The 21,078-nt window shown below is 33.9% G+C and overlaps 1 protein-coding gene across 1 annotated transcript in view; it reads right to left on the bottom strand.

Moving 5' to 3' along the window:
• Window positions 1-21,078, bottom strand: part of CUL2 (cullin 2) — a 129,229-nt gene that overhangs the window by 24,648 nt on the left and 83,503 nt on the right. The window contains 12 exon segments of the mRNA XM_036027496.1: window positions 8,338-8,415; window positions 8,697-8,849; window positions 9,326-9,412; window positions 9,520-9,626; window positions 9,629-9,647; window positions 10,555-10,614; window positions 13,597-13,704; window positions 15,471-15,595; window positions 18,099-18,261; window positions 20,174-20,268; window positions 20,271-20,283; window positions 20,380-20,476. Of these exon segments, the coding sequence (XP_035883389.1) occupies window positions 8,338-8,415; window positions 8,697-8,849; window positions 9,326-9,412; window positions 9,520-9,626; window positions 9,629-9,647; window positions 10,555-10,614; window positions 13,597-13,704; window positions 15,471-15,595; window positions 18,099-18,261; window positions 20,174-20,268; window positions 20,271-20,283; window positions 20,380-20,476 (1,105 nt within the window).

The raw sequence follows: 21,078 nt of genomic DNA, 5'->3' as shown, positions 1-21,078 counted from the left end.
AGCCCTTCCAGTACAACTACTCATTTTACAAATGACAAAAAGTATCCATGCAAATCTCTAAACAACATCATTAAATACTACTCCAGCTCTTTTCACTTACAACCTTGTCCAGCATACTCGCTGTTCACTAAAATGCAATCCTGAAAATGACTTTTTGTATAAATTCAGTAATCACATAGTGATTCATACTATTTTTGAAAGTTATCAATTTAGACTTCATAAATACTAATTACTGGATAAAACACCATCATATAAATTTCAATATAAAAATACCAGTCAACCTTTATTTTTAATCTATTTGCCACTGCATTCCTTTGCTGAAAAGCAGGTTGATTAATATATCTGTGATTATGTGATATCTAAGATGTAACTTCCGCATCCAAACACTAATTCAAGAAAAACTTCAGAGTACTTGTCTTTGTATCTTCTTTTGTTGATATTATTGCAGAAAATTAAATTTAACATTCTATTATTGTAACTTTGAAATATAAAAAATTCATTCATTGGATTTAACATGTAATTGGAGGACACCAATCTAAAACACAGAGTTCATAACATTTAAAGAGCTGTTATATAATACACAGTGAGAAAATAATACTGAAAAGCCTCTATAAAAAGATACAAACTCAACTTTATTACAAAACTGAAATATAAACAAATGCATCACATCACAATTAGGAATTGTAGACAGACTTTTTGGCATGATGTGCCATATGTAACATACCTAAAGCTTTTATTTGTATATCAAACTTTACTTTCTATACTTTCAAAGAGAAGATTAAATAAAAGTTAGGAACATCTAACCTTTTAAATTATATTTTATTGATTATGCTATTAGCATTGTACCTTTTTTTCTCTCCTTTATTCCCTCTGTGCTGCACCCCCTTTCCCACCAGCATTCCCCCCCTTAGTTCATGTCCATGGGTTGTACATATAAGTTCTTTGGCTTCTCCATTTCCTATACTATTCTTAACCTCTCCCTGTGTGTTTTGTACCAACCATTTATGCTTCTTATTCCCTATACATTTCCCCCCATTCATCCCCCTCCCCATCCCCACCGATAACCCTCCACGTGATCTCTATTTCTGTGAATCTATTCCTGTTCTAGTTGTTTGCTTAGTTTTTGTTTTCTTAGGTTCAATTGTTGATAGTTGTGAGTTTGCTGTCATTTTACTGTTCACGGTTTTCAACTTATTCTTTTTCTTAGATAAGTTCCCTTAACATTTCCTATAATGAGGGCTTAGTGATGATGAACTCCTTTAACTTGACCTTATCTGGGAAGCACTTTATCTGCTCCTCCATTCTAAGTAATAGCTTTGCTAAATAGAATCATTTCGGATGTAAGTCCTTGCCTTTCATGACTTTGAATACTTCTTTCCAGCCCCTTCTTGCCTGCAAGGTTTGAGAAATCAGCTGATGGTTTTATGGGAACTCCTTTGTAGGTAACTGTCTCCTTTTCACTTGTTGCTTTTAAGATTATCTCCTTATCTTGGGTAATTTAATTATGATGTCTCTTGCTGTGCTCCTCCTTGGGTTCAACTTCTTTGGGACTCTCTGAGCTTCCTGGACTTACATGTCTACACCCTCCAACAGATTGGGGAAGTTCTCCATGATTTGTGCAAATAAGCTTTTAATTTCTTGCTTTCCTTTTTCTTCTTCTTCTTCTGGCACCCCTCTGAATCTAATGTTGGAACATTTAAAGTTGTCCCAGAGTAATTTTTTTTGAATTCCTGTTTCTTCATTCTGTTCTGGTTGAATATTTATTTCTTCCTTCTGCTCCAAATCATTGATTTGAGTCCTGATTTCCTTCCTGTCACTACTAGTTTCCTGTACATTTTGCTTTATTTCACTTTGCACAGCCTTCACTTTGTCCTCTATTTTGTTAACATACTCAACCATTTCTGTGAGCATCCTGATTACCAATGTTTGAACTGTGCATCTGATAGGTTGTCTATCTACTTGTCACTTGATTCTTTTTTCTGGAGTTTTGATCTGTTCTTTGATTTGGGCCATATTTCTTTGTCTTGGCACACCTGTTATGTTGTAAGGGGCAGCACCTTATGTATTCACCAGAGTGGGGCAACCTTCTTTGCTGTGTTATGGTGTTGTATGTGGGGGAGGGGTCAGAGAGGAAACAATGCCACATGCTTGGCTCTCAGCCAGCTTTCAGTCACTTCCTGCGGTACCCACAAGCAAATTGGACCCTTCTGGTGCTGATTCCCAGGTGGGTGGGTTTATGTATATTCTAGGACCCTCTGGGTCTCTCCAACAAACTCTCATGTGAGGCTAGAAGCTTTTCTTGCCACCACAACTCCCACAGGATTTTACAGCCAGAGGTTTTGAGGCTTAATTTCCCAGGCTGGAACCCTGGATTGCGCAGTCTGTCTCATTCCCCATTTGTTCCTCCCGGTTTATTCACACACGAATGTGGGACCTCCAACCGCCACCTCGCCCTCCTGGTCTGGCACCCACCGCCTTGCTGTGCATCCTCTCTGCCCCAGCTGCCCCTCTCCATACCTTCTACCAATCTGGATAAATGTTTCTTCTTTAATTCCTTGGTTGTCGGACTTCCATACTGTTCGATTTTCTTGGCAGTACTGGTTGTTTTTTGTTTTTAAATTTGTTGTCTTTATTTTGATTGTGCAAAAAGGTAAAATGTGTCTATGTATGCCTCCATCTTGGCCAAAAGTCAGGAATTTCTTACCTATCAGCTGCACTATGCCAACTCCTTACAACAAAATTGATTCACTTCCAGCCAAAGAAATTTAAAAATTCTTTCATCGGTTTATTACAAGTTTGCTTAGTCTGAGGAAGCTCAAACTTGTTAAGCATGTTTTCTGTCCAAGGGTGCACAATTCTTGTCTATGAGCAAGTCCACCAATAACTTTGTATGATAAATAGGAAATGAGTGGCACCTGGAATACTTAAGTTTTTCTTTCTGGTTCTAATGTAGATAAAGAGAAAATTTTAAAATATGTCACAAAAGGATCCCAGTAGTATACTTTAACTAATTAACAATCTCCAAGGGTATCAATACAATCCAATTAGTACTATACAACTCATAATTATGAAACATTTATAATGGATTTTTGGACAAAAGCAAAATAAAACATTTCTAAAACTGGGAAACCAACATATAAAAGGCTCTTTAGACATTGTTTAAAGCAAAACTAGATTTAAAATATATATTCAAAGATCTAAAGGCACATAATTTTACCTCTTTTTTTCTCCTAGCAACTGGTACTACCAGTAAAGTTTTATTGATGATATCCATATACCAAAAATACTCCCAAAGCACCCTATTCCTTTACCCTAAAATTTAAAATCTGGTTAGCTAGTAATAACAAAGCAATTTAGTTTCAAGTGAGAATATTATAAATTTATCTGGTATTGAAAAAGAAGGCTGTAAAACCTTGCTTAACCATATCACTGATCATTTTCAAAGTTAATTAGTAAGAAATACATCTTGACTAAACTTCAGCATGTTTCACATTTCACTTGACAGCATAATTAGAACACAAAAGGCCTTAAAAATAAACCATTCATATTGAATGAGCTTATTTATATCTAATTGAGAACTGTGCTAATACACAACTTTATATTTCTTTAGTATCATTATTATTACTCGGGTTTGTGGACCAGGTAAACAAAAGAAATAAAAGAAAATTTATTGATCTAATGTGCAAAGTAAGTTATTTTTAATTAAAGCTTAATTTCCATAGTTTTGAGATACATACGTGTAAAATAAAATAAAGTTTTGATGAACTATATTTAAGATAAAAAATATAATGATCATTAAAATGAATTAATTTGCATGTGGAAAGTGTATACTACTAAGTAAACACAGATGGATTTTCATTCTTATGTAGATGAAAACTTCGATTAGGAAACAAATATGAGAACAAACTCCCTCTACTAGTAATTAAAAAACATCCAAATGGAGAGAAAAGTATTGTTAGAAGTACAATTTTATCATAGGAAAGAAACTTACTTCCTATTCGTAAATAAGGAAACTGAAACCTGATAAAGGTCACACATTAATAAAGTTTATAGTATTAAAAAAGTATTAATTTCCCTAAAATTTCTCAAACAAGCAGCATCTGGCCTTGGTGTACCCCCTACCTCTTGCTAAGTAGCCCTAGGCCCAGCAATAGTAGCAGTGGGCCTTGGTTTGCAACTTGGCCTCTCCTGGGTACCTCTAAGCCCAGCCCAAGTAGCAGCCATTTGCAGATTTTGTAGCTCATGCCAAATGATTCCTGGAGCACAATGCAGATGGAAGCTGATATTGGCCTGTACCTCCTATGAGGTCCAAGAGCCACTGGGCCTTGCAGAAAGCTTCAGACCATGGTGGTCAAAGCACCACCCAGTCACCTCCACAAGTGACACACTCAAGGGGTGGACTCAGTGAGTACCAGAGCTCTTCTGAACTAAGTCCTGCTCTGTGAGGTAGGCATGTGCACAGCTGATTGTTCACTCCAATGGTCACAGCCAGTCTTTATAGCTGATAGGCCTGGGAGTAAATCTCTCCCACTGACATGCCAACATAAATCCAGGTTCAACTACAGGAAGAGGGAGTACACAGCCCATGGTGGAGGCTGCACCTAAAGTGTCCAGCTTGAGTGAATGGGCAGGCTGTGCCACTGGACCCTACAGGATACCTACTACATAAGGCCCCTCTACCAAGCCTGGGAGAGGTAACAGTTCTACCTAATACATAGAAACAAACACAGGGAGGCTGCCAAAATGAGGAGACAAAGAAACGTGTCCCAAATGAAAGAACAGAACAAAGGTCTAAAAAAACAACTAAACAAAATGGAGACAAGCGATCTACCAGAGACAAGTTGCAAACACTGATAAGGATGATCAATGAACTTAGGGGAAGAGTAGATGAACTTAGTGATAACTTCAACAAAGAAATAGGAAACAGAAACAGAATTAGAAAACATAAGAAAGAACCACTCAGAAATGAAAAATACATTAACTGAAATGAAGAATATATTACAGGGAATTAATAGTGGAGCAGATAAAGCAAAGGATCAAATCAGAGATTTAGAAGCTAAGGAAGCAGAAAACACAGATAAAGAACCTCAGACAAGAACAAGCTAAAATAGTTCATTACCATCAAACCGGTATCACATGAAATGTTCAAGGGTCTTTTTTATAAAGAAAAAAAAAGGATGAAAAATTTCAATAATAAAATGGTGATACAGGGTGGGGCAAAAGTTGGTTTACAGTTGTGAGTATGCAAAGCACAGTTTATCCCTATATTATTTATTCACTATTGTATTATTTTCCATATCAACTGTAAATCAATTTTTGCCCCTCCCTTAAATATATGTCAACAATTAAATTTTTAAAAAACAACATAACAAAGTAAAACAAGAACAGAATCATAGACACAGAGAACATTTGCCAGATAGGAGGGGGTTGATGGGCTAGGTGATAACAGTGAAGGGATTAAGTACAAACTGGCACTTACAGAACAGTCCTAGGGATGTAAACTACAGCATAGAGAATATTGTCAATAATTTTATAATAACTGTGTGGTATCAGATGGATATATTTATTAGGATGTCATTTAGTAAGTTATGTCCAATTAATGGGTTGTACACCTAAAAAGTAATGTATTACTGTATGTCAACTGTAACTGAATAAAAATTTTTTTTTTCAAAAAACAAAAAGTTACTATTGGAAAATTGTTGCAAGGAGAAAGAGAAGAACATCAAGTTAGAAGGAAACTTTACTTTTGCCATCCCTCATTCTGCCTTAATTTCAATTGGAAAAGCAGGCTCCTAAGAAGAAATGTTTAAAACTGTCAGTTTCTCTTGCCTGGCCACAAATATAGCAAAATGCTTTACATGGCTACCCAATCCCTTGCTCTTAACTTGCATCTATCCTTTCTGCAAAATTCATACTAATCTGGGCTCATAATCTGCCCATCAAAATGAATACTCTTCTTCACACAGTTTTTCTATGGCTTGTACTTTAATGACTTTTCTAAGAAGACGCAAAAAGTCCCAAATTGTATTTCTATTCTAAAAACCCACCTAACACCTGGTATTCCTAAATACATCTGGCTGTTTATAGTACTGTCCTCTGCTATTACCACTACTATTTAACTATTACTTGTACTATCAGATACCATTCATAGAGTGCTTACTATATAGCAGGCCTAGTACTTTAGTGCTTTACATGATTTCATTTCATCTTCCTATCAACACTCTGAGGTAGTACTATTATCAGTTAACAAAAAAATTAAAAAGTTAATTGCTCAGCCCTGGCCAGTGTGGCTCGGTTGATTGGAGCTTAATCCCGTAGACTGTAGAGCCACAGGTCGATTCCTGGTCAGGGCGCCTGGCTAGGTTGTGGGTTCAGTCGCTGGTCAGGGCACATACAAGAGGTTATCAATAGATGTTTCTTTCTCAAACTGGTATTTCTCTCTCCCTTTCTTTCTCCCTACCTTTCCATCTCTCTAAAATCAATAAGTATGTCCTCAGGTAAGAATAAAAAAAAATTTAGTTGCCCAAATTCACAGATTAGTTAATGGGGTAATAAATATTTGAAACTAGGAATTGTGATTCCAAAGACCACACTGTTATTTTATACATAATCCTTATTTTGAAAGAAACAAAAATAATACACTTATTGTAAAAAATAATTCAAACTACCCATTGTTGAACATCTCTAGGAAATAGTGTAGTCAAATACCATTTTCATTTTAAACTTCATAAATGTATATATAACTCACTGGTTCACAGCCTCACATCATTCCCACACCAGAAGTTTTTAAAAGATAATGAAGATTTTCTCTAGACAGAAAATGCTACCCACACTTCTACCCAATCATGAAATAAGAAGATCTTTTGGTGAATTAGAGAATCAAAAAAAGTCCATTTTCTTGAAAAATAAAAACATGTCCAGTCAAAAACTTGTACATGAATGTTCATAGTGTTACTCATATACCAAAAAGGCAGAGAACCACCCAAATGTCCATACACTGATGAACAGATAAATAAAATGTGTATATCCATACATGGAATATTATTTCCAGTTAAAAGGCAATAAAAAGGAATGGACTACTAGTGCATGCTACAACATGGATGAACATATGCTAAGTGAATGAAGGCAGTCCCCAAGACCCATATGATATGACTCTTACAAGAGATGTCCAGAATAAACAAATCTACAGACTGGCTAGGGTTAGAGGAAGGGTGGGAGGAAAACGGGAAAAGTTGGAGGAGAAACAGGAGTACAGCCAATGCATAGGAGATGCTTTGGGAGTAATCTTGGGGTAATAAAACTGTTCTACAATTAATGGTGGTGATGATGGTTGCATAACTCTGTGACTATACTAAAACCACTAAAACTGTACAGTTTAAATGAGTGAATCAAGAGTATTATGGTCTGAATGTTTGTTTCCCCCTCAAAATCATATGTTGAACTCTTAATGCATAATGTGATGATGGTATTAGGAAGTGGGACCTTTGGAAGGTAACTAAGTCATGAGAACGGAACCCTCATAAATGGCATTGGTATCCTCATAAAGGGACCCCAGAGAGCTCCCTAGCCCCTTCTTCCAAGTGGGAATACAGTAAGTCTGTAACCTGAGAAGGGCCCTGGTACATGGGACCCTGTTCTTGGACTTCCATCCTCCAGAGCTGTGAAAAATAAAATTTCTGTTGTTTTGCAAGCTACTCAGTCTGTGGTATTTTGTTATAGCCACTGAATAGACTAAGACATATAGTATATGAATTATACCTCCTTAAAGCTGTTAAGATATAGTAGTCCCTACAGTCTCTTCAAAAGCTTTCAGTAAACACTCTTAAGGTTTCTATTCAATCACACTTTAAGGCAATTTTTACTTGAATTTTCCAATTTAAATCTATTTCCTTAGAGTATTTCATATTCCACATATATTTACCTAAATTATAGCCCAGAAATAAATATAACTACTACAAGGGATAAATGAGGTATAAAAATGGCTCAAAATTCAAATAAAAAATAGAAAAGACTGTAAAGCATTAGGTTCTAAATTTTGTTCTAATATCAAAAGTTTTTGTTAATTTAAACTAGTAAGAGGACATCATAGATTTAACTAAGAGTAAGTAAGAGACATGTCTTGACAAAAACTCTATGACAACCTTAGAGTTTGAGTTTTAATGTTAGTGAATATAATAATTTACATTCTTCCTACTAGGTAGATTAACTATAATTTGTGAATATTATTTTCATATCACACAAGCTGTTAAGATTTTGGAAAAACATTTAAAGGGATATAACATGGAGACAAAGTATTAAAATTCCTTAGTTCTTCTAATACATATCCCACAAACTTACCATCTGTACACTTTTTTCCAGTTCCTGGGGAATCGCAAATGTAGATGAAGGAGCCTGAGTAAGAGGCCATGCGCCAGCCTAGAAGAAAAAAAGTAAAATAAAGTTACATAGATAAACATCTAACTTGAAAGTACATATTTATAAAATGATTTAAACAACTAAAGCACTTCTTTTTTTCCTTCCTCAAAATGTTGACAAAACTCATCAGCATTACTATTATGACACATTCCATTTCAAATCAATATAACATTAGAAGCTAGAATCCATTGATTGAAAGGTAATCAGCCATTCGTTTATTAATCCTTTATACCAAACTATTTGAAATTAGCAAATGCCTAAAATAAAACACATATTCATACCTGTAGAACATATATTTGAAAACTAATTCCCAAATCTATTACTGTATCTTGATTTTTGATAAAATTGTTGAACTTGTTGTTGAGATCAGCACTGACACTCATATCTGTATACATCCGATGTAGCTTGCTGGTAAACTCATAACCACACGCTTGCTGTAAAGACAGTTTTAGAAAATATATGATTTAAAAAGAAAAATAATAAACCATATTGATTAACAAGAACATATTACTGTTGCTAGGTCTATGGTCAAGGGTCTGCCTATTGAATAACTCAAGACAAATATCAATTAGCTATTACTTATTTCATAAGTGTGTAAGCTAAAATGATTAAAAAATAAACTAAAATTCAACTGTACTACAAAACTTGTAAAGGAGTATTTCACTTACAAGTAATACAAATCTTTTGTTAACATTGTTTATCTTATGGATAATTCTATATCAATGTGTATAGAGAGATCTATTCTTCAATACATTATTTGCATATCCCATCATATGAATGTATCATTGTGCATTTAACCAGCACCTGTAGATGAATTATTTCCTGTTATTATATATAATGCTGCAATGAACATCTTTATGTGCTAGAATAAAGCACATATCCATGTGTTCAGATCAAAGGCATACATTACCTTTAACTTATTGATCATGGCTTCTTCAGAATCCATAGACATAGATAATCCGTGAATTAAACGTTTTGCCAGCATTCTTGCATAGAACTATATTTAAAAAAAAATTCTAAAGATTACTTCCTTTCTGATGACTTAAGGGTAAAAAATAAATCAAATCTGACTAAAAAAAATAAACATATCTATTTACATCTTACCTTTTGAAAAACATCCTTATCATCGATATATTTGAAAACAGTAATGAAGCTGTGAGTTTGTCTTTCCACTTCATTCTCAGTCATCCCCTTTTGCTGATTTCTTAGTAATTGTCACAGTACTTAGCAAGCTCAAAATAGAAATCGACAGTGAATGTTATAAAAAGCCCTTCTACACATATCATGCCTCAAAAGAGACAAAATGACAATTCAAAATATCAGTGGACAGGGTCTCTGCCATTCTAAAGCCTATTGTTCAAAAATTATGCACATGCACTGAAGAGCTTAAAATATGTCATAAGGCAAATTTTTAAAAAGACTATAACAAGTAAAAAAATCTAACCAACACTCAGTGAACAATAAAACACTGATATAAGTACTAGAAGTTTCAAAAGAGCACCTAGAAGACTTTCGCGTAGCTCTAAAATTTTTAACATTAAACAAGTACGTTTTTGAACTTTTACAACCTTATAATTAAATTTCCTTTAATGATTATAAAAATTAATCGAGTTTTCTTTTCAATTTCATATAAAATAAAATGTCTCTAAGAAGTAATGAAATAATTTCAAACCATTCTTTAAAACTCAAACTTTATAAAATGGAGTCTTTTCTCCTTGTTATTTTTTTTTAAGATTTTAGAGGGAGGGGAAAGGAGAGAGAAAGAAAGGGAGAGAACATCAATGTGTGGTTGCCTCTCATGTACCCTCTGCTGGGGACCTGGCCCACAACCTAGACTGGGAGTCGAACCAGGGACTCTATGGTTCACAGGCTGGCTGGCACTCAATCCACTGAGTTATACCAGCCAGGGCTCCTTCAATTATTTCTTAAGAAAAGACTACAATATATTAAGCCTACTGCATCTCTTAAACAAATGCCAAATTTCATATAATGTAGATTATCATTTTAAAAATAATTTAGTTTCATGTATTTTTTTTCTGAAAAATGCTACAAAAACAAATTAATTTGACATTTTCCTCACTTTTGTTTTTCTAATACTGATGTTTTATAAGATTATTTTTAAGTAATCATCATACTTACCAATTCAGGAGCTTTGCAAACAGACTTGGGTTCTCTGTAATTTACAACCGATGTAAGAGCCTAAAGAGAAAACAGACCAGTAATTAGGCACCAGTAATAGGGTATAATCTGAACATCCATAAATTATTACACCACACAAAACAGCATTTTGATGGTTGTTAATTTTATTTTAATTTCAAACACAGGGTAAATGCCTCTAACTATATGCCTCACAATAATTGTAGAACAATTACATATCCTGTTCCTAGGAGAAAGCTAAATTCTTTATAGCTCATTACTGATATCTGAACACAGATAACACTACACTTTCAAACATCTTATAACCATGTACGCAAAGTTTCTTTAAAGCATACTGAAATTTGCCCTGGCTGGCGTAGCTCAGTGGATTGAGCGCGGGCTGCGAACCAAAGTGTCGCAGGTTCGATTCCCAGTCAGGGTACATGCCTGGGTTGCAGGCCACGACCCCCAGCAACTGCACATTGATGTCTCTCTCCCTCTCTCCTTCTCCCTCTCCCTCTCTCTATCTCTATCCCTCCTTCCCTTCCCTCTCTAAAAATAAATAATCTTTAAAAAATAAAATAAATAAAAAAAATAAAGCATACTGAAATTCAAGTTTGTAAAATGTATTTATTTTTCTTTCAAATATATAGCCTACATATTATATTCAGAGAAAAAAATCAGCACTAAAAAGTTAAAATTATGTATGAGTTTATTAACAATTCAATTCCACTTATATGGCATAATCATGGAAAATTCAATTCCCATATAGTTCAAACATTCAATTTAACCATTCAGTTATTATTTTAAAAGTTATTATTATTTTGATTTTCATAATCAAATTAAAGTTAATCTCCATGTCAGGATCAGAAATCTCATAATTAGAAGCCCCAATCCTGAAACTGCCTTGAAGAATGACTAAATAAAGAGAATTAACAGCTGATCCTTGAACAACATGGGTTTGAATTGCACGGGTTCACTTATATACCTAGATTTTTATCTATAAATACTGTAAATGTGTTTTCTCTTCCTTAAGATTTTCTTAATAACATTTTCTATTCTCTAGCTGACTTTATTTTGAGAACATAGTCTACAAGGTCTATCCAGAAAGTACTCAGCCATGTACTATGAAAGAGACATTTATTAAAGATACAAGAAACACCGTATATAGGACAATGACACCTCATTCCCTTTAAAGTAGGCACCTTGAGACCTCACATAGTTCTTCCAGCATTTCTTCCACTGTTCAAAACACTGCAAAAATCCTTTGTTGGAATATTTGCCAACAAAGGCGGCTTTATGAGCCTCCTCATATTTTCCTGAATCTCATCAATGGTCTGAAATCTCTTCCATTTCAACGGTGAGTTTAGTTTTGGGAAAAGCAGGAAATCATGGGACACCAAATCTGGGCTGTAGTGGGTGCTGAGTCACCTGGGTAATTTGATGTTTCACCAAAAAACTCTGCACGAGATGTGACTCATGAGCAGGTACGTTTTCACAATGGAGCTGCCAATCCCCAGTTGCCCATAACTGTGACTGTTTTTCATCTTACTGCATCTCTCAACCAACAAAGAACACTGAGGTAGCATTCATTAATTGTTTGGCCTGGAGGATGTACTAATGCTGGACAATACCTTCCCAATCAAAAAAACACTGTTAAAATGGTTTTAATCTTGCTGTGACTTTGTTTCGCCTTCTTTGGGCAGGAAGAACCAGGTAACTTTCATTAGGATGACTGGGTCTTGGTCTCCAGATCATAGCCGTAAGCCCACAATTTATCTCCAGTTATGACCTTCTTGAAGAAATCTGGTTCACTGGTTGTGGTTTGAATTAAGTCACTAACAACTACATCACAATGTTCCTTCTGCTCTGGTCGCAGAAGCCCTAGAACAAATTTTGCCACGACACATTTCATAAAAGGCTGCATCAAAATCTTGGACACAGTAGTTTTGGAACCCCCAGATTAGCTTCTAGTTCTCTCACTGTCAGTCTCTGACCTTTGATGACTGCAGCCCATACACATTCAACATTCTCAGATGTTCTGCTTGTCACAGGACTTCTAGAATGTGGATCACTTTCAACATATTCTAAACCGTCCTTGAGGCATTTGTGCCTAATTTTTATTTGTATTGCACTAATTGCATCATCCCTAAAAGCCTTCTGAATCATCTGAACAGTTTCTGCAGAGGAATGTCTAAGCTTAATGCAAAATTTGATGCAGATTCATTGCTTTACTCACTCATTTTGAATGCAACGACCACATAGTACACATGCTCACTCAATACCACTGACTAGGACAGTGAAGTCATCATTGCTTATGCATGCATATTCCAGTCCACTTTCCTTGGCTGCCAGGTTATATCAATGTCACACAAACCATTCTCATTATATTAACAATGGCTGAACTTTTTCTGGACAGACCTCATACAGTAAACATACAGAATACAGGTTCATCAACTATGTTATCAGTAAGGCTTCTGGTAATATCAGTAGGCTATTAACAGTGAAGTTTCAGGGAAGTCAAAAGCTTTAAGTGGATTTTTGACTACAGGGTATCAGTGCCCCTATCCCCTGCATTGTTCCAGGGTCAACCAGATACAGACATTCCTTGACTTAGAATGTTTTTTATAATTTTTTTGACTTTATGGTGAGAAAGCAATATGTATTCAATAAAAATTATACTTGGCTTTTGAATTTTGATCTTTTCTGAGACTGGTGATAAGTGATACAATATTCTCTAATGATGCTGGACAGTGGCAGCGAGGCACAGCTCCCACTCAACTGTACGATCACAATGGCAAACAACTGATACTCTACAGTGTATTTATTGTTAGATGATTTGCCCTACTATAGCAAATCATCTATACTATGTTAAGTGTTCTGAGCATGTTTAAGGCAGGCTCAACTAAGCTATGATGTTTGGTAAGTTAGGTGTATTAAATAAAGTTTTGACTTATGGAATTTTCAACTTACGGTGGGTATACCAGGGAATAACCCCATCATATGTTGAGAAGCATCTATAAATACAGATATTATTAAAGTTACCTTATCCAATGCACTCATGAAGTGCTGATCACCATTCAAAACAGTGTTGATAAGTTGAACAAATTTACCATGTACTTCCAAAACTGACTCCACAAATAGTGTTGGCATCTAGAAATACAAAATACAAAGTACAAAAACATACTTTAAGAAGTTTCAAGGATATAATTAGGCTTATTAGAGCCATTTAATTAAGAATAAAGTTTCCCCAAGCAAATTAATGTTACACATGCACACACATCCTCAAAAAATATTTTTAGCTAAAATGGTCTTAAAAATCTAAAACTTTGGTGTTGAAATTAGTTGTCATTCAACACCAGAAATACAGGGCTCAAGATTCTCTGCCAAAAAGAACCCACTAAAAACACACTTCTCTTTGGTGCTAGAATACTGTATCTTAAGGGTGACAAGATAAAATCTCTGAACCCCGAGGCCAGGCCTATCACCTTCACAGAGGATTATTATATAAACAAAAACTGCTTTCAAAGCCACTGAAGGCTAAGAGATGCAGCAGAGTTCAAAAGCCAGTATCTATGAAAATTGAGGTCCTTGGAGCTGGGCAATTCCCCACATCTCAGAGGGAAGAAATACTTAGTTGAGCAAATATGAGTTTTTACTTTAATGGGGACAAAGTGTGTACCTAGCCCCAGATGGGTAGCTCAGTTGGTTAGAGTATCACCCCCATATGTCAAAGTTGCGAATTTGATCTCTAGTCAGGGCACAAACAAGAAGCAACTAATGGATGCATAAATAAGTGCAATAATAAATCAATGTCTATCTGCTTCTCTAAAAAAATTAATTTAAAAGAAAAGTTAGTTCCTAAGATTTAAGTCAGCTAAAATTATTTGAGTTTATTACAAATGCATTCTCTTGTATTTCTAGCTCCCGGTCCTTGACATCAAACTCTACGCTTCTATGCCTAATGTCATCTAATAACCTGAATCTATAAAGCAAATAACATAAACTAATAAACCTAATAAATAACAGACTAATAAACATAAAAATATAAACTGTTTGTAAAAATAGAAAACTCATGTAATACGGTAGTAGGACATAAAATCTAAGGTTTGCCAAAGACAATAAATCTACAACTAAAGTGATGAGCATATATTAAATGTCCCTTAATAATGTTGTCTATTCATAGATTACTGCATTACAGATGACAAGTAAATAGCTCTACCTAGGAAAAAGAACTAATATTTCATATCACGTCTACTCTGTTCATCAAACATCACTAGTAAAAACGAGGTGGTTCAATCAGTTTTTTTTTTATTTTATTTTAATCATTGTTCAAGTATAGTTCTGATGACAGAAATAAACTAATAGGAAAGATGCCTTGTTGTAAATAGTCATTTTACTGTCAGAGAACTCTTTAGAAAGATGAGTATTAGGAACATGATGGTAACTGCTGGGTATTTTGGGAAGGAAGCATGTATTTAGAGATGATTGTTTTAATCTAAATTTGCTTCATGGGCTACCAAATTCAGAGCATATATAAAGAAACCAAATTGTGAGTTCTCTGTATTACTATTGATTAATTCCATTACTTCTACAACTAACTACTAATGCCAGTTACAGAGAAATACAAATATTTGAAAATAGCAAAGATATTTTTCTATGAGGTTAATTAACAATTGCTAAATGAACACATCAGAGTAACTAAGAAGTTTACCTAATTCAGTGATTTTCTAATAATTTGATAACTCCAAAATGTGTCCAATAAACTCTAGGCTTGAAACATTTCAATAAAGATATTTCATTTATTGGCATGGTAAAACTTTTATTTCTCTATCTAAGACAGTAAAGTAAAAACAAAAAACCTAACTCCATGATAATCTAATTAAGAGAAAAATTTTCCGGTTCCTTATATAACTCACATTTTCCTGAGTAAGATTACTGGTTGCTCTAAGGCCCTCATCGTGAACATGATTTTGCAGCTCCTGTATCATATGAGGTAAACCAGTGGACACAGCACGGAGTAACACATACATATTTGCCATGTCTGAGGAGGAAAAATTTAATTATTAGATTTCCAAATATTTTAATATATTAGGTAATATATATGATTCAAAATACAGAAAGTCCCCCATACCTGCCTCCCAACCACCCAGTCGTCCTCCCCACAGAAATATTGTGGTTAGTATCTTTTCAAAGCTATGTCATGCACATTCAGGCAAATACACATATTCTTCCTTCTGCCCCTTTTTATAAAATAGTGTAGTGTATTTTGTGTATTATTTGCAACTGCAGAACACAACACTTTCACTTAGAGATCTTTTTGTATCAGTACACAGAGCATTTCTTCATGCTTTACAACTGTACAGCACTCCATTATATATTACAATTACTTAACAACTAATAGAAATTTGGCTGTTTCCAATCTCTTGATATTACAATGTTACAATTAATACTCCTGCATATAGACAAGAATATCTAAAGTATAAACCTCTCAAAGTAGGATTGCTGTATCAAAGCTTAATCTTGTAGAAGGATCCTTCTAAACAGAGCTCCCAAAAGCATAGAGCTAGCTCCCTTGCCAACAATGTGTTATCAAACATTTTGATCTTTGCTACTGAGAGGTGAAAAATGATGTCTCAGTGTAAAGTTTTTTTTTAAACTTTTATTAAAGTATACGTACAGAAAAACGTATAAACCAAAAGTGTCTGTCTCAGTGAATTATCACAAGTGGATACACACCCTTCCTCCCATGTAATTACTACCCAGGGTAAAAAAACAGACATTACCTACACCTAGAAGTCCCTTTCACACCTCTTCCCAATCATTACTTCTCTTGCTCTTCTGCAAAGGTAACCACTGTCATAAGTACTAAGCCACAGATTAGTTTTGCCTGTTTTGAACTACTTATAAAAATGGAATCATACAATTCTTTCATGTTTAATTTCTTTCATTCAATGTTTACAGGTTCCTATATGTATGATGTGTGCAGATTTAATTTGTTTATTTTAACTCTTCTATTCTATTCCATTGTGTGAATATACTGTACTTTATCCATTCTACTGTTATAGGACATTTGAGTTGTTTCCAGTTTGGGGCTATTACAAATAATGCTGCTATAAACATTTTTGTACATACATGCATGCTCTTTTAGCAAGGAGTTATATATATGGGAGAGGAATGGCTAGATCATAATAACATGCATATATTCAGCTTTAGCAGTTAATGTCAGTTTTTCAAAGCCCATTGTATAACAAGTTCCCCCTACTCCACACACTTCCCAACATTTATTATCTTTAGTTTTTAAAATTTTATTTAAGTACTGGCATCTTAGTATGGTTTTAAGTGGCACTCCCCTATATGAGATAAAGTGCCTTTTTATGTTTGTTGGCCATTTGGATATTCTCTATTCCACTGTGCTTATTCAAATTTTTTGACCATTTTATATTTGGACATGATGTTTTTTAAGTCACTGCAAATATATTTCTATCCTTTGACTATCTTTTGATGAACCAAAGTTCTTAATTTTAATGCAGTGATTTGATTGATCTTTTCTTTGTAATTAGTGCTTTTGTATCTTATTTAACATATCCTTTCCTACTTCAAGATCATGAAGTTATTTTCCAATTATCATTTCCTAAAATTATTATTGTTTTACATTTAGATCAAAAGCCTACAATGACTTGACCAATTCTGAATATAGTATCTGAGGCAGAGATCAAATTTCACTTTTTTTCCAAATGACTATCCAGTGGACTCAGCAGTACTTGTTGAAAAGACTATCGTCTTTCACTTACTCCTCTGCAGTGTCCCTTTTGTCTTAAGTATCTAGTAATGCATGGGTTATTCCTAGGCTATTTTATTCCACTGGTCTATTTGTTTACCCTCATTGTCTTAATTACTGTGGTTTTATGATAAGTCATTCTATCCTGCAAAGTCTTTGCATTGTAGTCGTCAACACTTGTCTTGACTGTTCTTAATCTAAGAGTAACTCAGAATAAAAAAACCTATTTCAGTTTTGAGTAGATTTCCCTGGATCTATATATACATCAATGTTTAATTTGCAGTGTAAGGCTGGCACATATCTTGTTAGGTTTATTCCCTGCTATCTGAAAGTTCAGAATGCTATTTTCTTTTTCTAAAAAATTCCATTTTTTCATTGCATATTGCTAGCATCTCACTGTATTTTTATTTTGTATTGCACTTATTCTGAGAGATGGTGCATCTTCATATATTTAAAATTCATTTATATTTCCTTTTCATATTCTTTGCCATTTTCTTATTGCTTATTAGAACTTTTAACATATTAAGGAAATTCATCTTTGTGATACATAAAAATGTGCAATATTTTCCTACAGTCTTTTTTTTAGTTTAGAATACACTTTGTGAATATATTTCTCCAAAACTGTATTTTATAATAGATTATTAATAAAGCACTTCAAATATTTTAGAGACTGTAACTAAAATATACTTGAAATCTAAGGTAACTTGAAGACTATGTAAAAAAGTGGTTTATAGTTTAATCTGTATTTACATTTTTAATTACTTACCATTTTTTTTCTCTTGTCGGATGATATTATGACATTCTGCATGTAAGAACTGCAAGTGGTCTGCTACCATTCGTTGCTGACATTCATGAATTACTTTAGTATATGAACTTGGGTGCAAGTATTTTCGACATCGAATTTCTTCATCTTTTAATCTACCTAGAACCTTTAGCAATACATTGTTATAGTGATAAACTACTATGCGAAAAATCTGTAATAACAGCAAATAACTTAGCCTAATTTTAATGGCTCAATTAAACATGGCCAGGTAACAAATAAGCATTACATAACAAATTTAAACCCAACACTTCATAAATCATTTCAAATTTTTACTTAAGCTACTGTCACTTACGTTTCAGCCTTAGAAATTGTCTTATAAAAAATTTCTAATGGCCTTCCTTCTAACAATTTGAGATATTATGCACATATCACATGATTCACCCATTTAAAGTATACAATTCAATAGTTCTCAGTATATTACACATTATTAGTGTTTTTAAAATTGTGATAAATACATAACAAAATTTGTCATTTTAACCATTTTTAAATGTATAATTCATTGGTATTAATTATATTCACAATGTATAACTATACTTCCAAAACTTTTTCATAATACCAAATAAAAAAAACTATGTAAACATTAAGCAATAACTTCCTATGCTCCCCTCCCAGTAACTTCTGATCTATTTATGTCTCTAAGAATTTGCCTATTCTAGATATTTCATATAAGTGGAACCATATAGTATTTTTTTTGCTAATGGCCTCTTTTTGAGAATCAGATATAACGAGTGTATGCTTCACTCATCACTTTGAGCACTTTTCATATTGAATCTAAATCCTTTAACAAGAGTCTCAGATTCAAAAGAGAGATAAGAGCTGACAATCACTGATTTAATGTAACCTGCACTTAATAGATGAAGGAAAATGTCCTAGTTGACTTACTCAAGGTCTCAGAGCTAATGAGTAAAAACAGCAGGAAGAAAAACAGCCCAGACTTCTAGGCCTGGGCTTTATGAAATACTTTAACAGTTTATCAGAAAGTAATGATATTTCTTGTCCTATGTTCCATGGAGACACAGTATAGCTATTCTCCTTACATTTTATCTTTCTTGGCTAAACTAGCTAACATATACCATCCTATAGTAAAATGCTTGAGCCCTAGCTAGTGTGGCTTAGTGGATTGAACACTGGCCTATGAAATGAAATATCACCAGGCAGGCACATGCCTGTATTGCAGGTCAAGTTGCTGGTTGGGGGCGTGTGAGAGGCAACTGATTGATGTTTCTCCTACACAGCAATGTTTCTCTCCCTCTGTCTCCCTTCCCTTCTTTCTAAAACTAAGTAAAATATTTTTTAAAATGCTTAAAAATGGGGACAACTGTAATTGAACAGTAAGAAAAGCAATAAAGATCTGGAATAAAGAAACAAAAAGCTTGAAATCCAACGCTACAGATGAAAAAAGCTTCATTAAAATTTCTAATATATCTTATAAGATTACTGAGTTTATACTATCACTCTTCTTTTACTGAGAAAATACACAAATTTTAAATACAATAATCAGTATGTGTTGGTTTAATGATTAACTAAAATTTCTTATGATGAAATTAAAATTTTTCTCAGTATTCCAAAAACCTAAGAGACAAAAGAGTGACTTATCTACGTATCTATAGAAGTATTATAGTTTTCCTTATTTTTCTTCCATGTTAAAGGAGAAAAGATAAAAACCTAAACACCTACAGTTAAGTTTATTCTACTCCCTAAACATATATCCACTAAGCATATAGATTATTTTACCCAGATTGTGAATAAGCATTATTTTAAATACAAGCAAATCAAACAATCAGGATTAATCAAAAAGCATCCATCATGATAAAAATTGGAATAGTACTTTTTCTCATGGAAAATGCTATAGCAAGAAAAATGATTTATCGATAGGTGATGTACATTAACTATAACTCAGAGTGATGACCAAACAGAAACTTTTATCACCAAAAAATACATTAACTAAGAAAACTGTTACATAAAACCACATCTGATATATAATAGATGATGTATTTAACATAAATTTTCTTTTTTACCTTTTCCATATACTGTGAGCAGTTTGATTCTTGTAATAAATTTGAAGCTTCTTGTTTGTAATACTCTCCTGTTTCCGTCAGAAAGGGGGACTCAAGATTTCCTGATAAAACTAAATAAATCAATTAAAATCATATTGAAGAAATTAAAACAAGTAATTTAAGAATTAAAGGTCTGATTATTCATGTTTTTAAAGGAGGCTTTTTACCTTTAAGGGGAATTTTTTCTTATACTGTTCAACATGAACAAAGGAGTTAATAACCCCATGGATTACTTTCTGGTTTGGGTCTTCTCCACCACGATCACTAAAAGAAGGTATGACACAAAATATTGAGAACACAAATTATCTATGGAAATATCCCAAAGCATGCCCAAATATGAGCATGCTTTATTCTATTATTCTAATCAAATTCTCTTTATTCTATTGGTCTAATCAAATTGTAAAACATTTTAAATGTCAATGCATACACAATATTTTAAAATGATTTGTTCATATAACGGCTGAATTTATTTTTGATATTTAATGTATGTATCAGATGTCATTTCAATAAATAAAAGGCTTGATTGTTAAACATATTCTGCTGACACTAAAATACTTTAATTTTACAGTAGTTATCAGCCCATCATATTAAATTCAAGACTTTAATATTGGTGGTTAAAGATATTTGAATTTCACCCTGGCTGGTGCAGCTCAGTTGGTTGGACCATTGTCCCACAGACCAAAAAGGGTCATGGGTTCAACTCCCAGGCAGGATGCGTACCCAGGTTGCAGGTTTGATCCCTGATCAGGGGTGCAAGTGTATGAGAAGGCGTCTAATCAATATTTCTCTCCTGGCTCTCTAGCTCCCTTCCCCTGTCCCCAAAATCGAAGGCATGTCCTGATGAGGATTAAAAGAACTGAATTTCA

This window comes from Phyllostomus discolor, chromosome 1 (assembly GCF_004126475.2).
Source record: "Phyllostomus discolor isolate MPI-MPIP mPhyDis1 chromosome 1, mPhyDis1.pri.v3, whole genome shotgun sequence".
NCBI classification, from domain to species: domain Eukaryota; kingdom Metazoa; phylum Chordata; class Mammalia; order Chiroptera; family Phyllostomidae; genus Phyllostomus; species Phyllostomus discolor.
The sequence above is the reverse complement of the archived record's forward strand: the minus strand, read 5'-3'. Positions and strand labels throughout refer to the sequence as shown.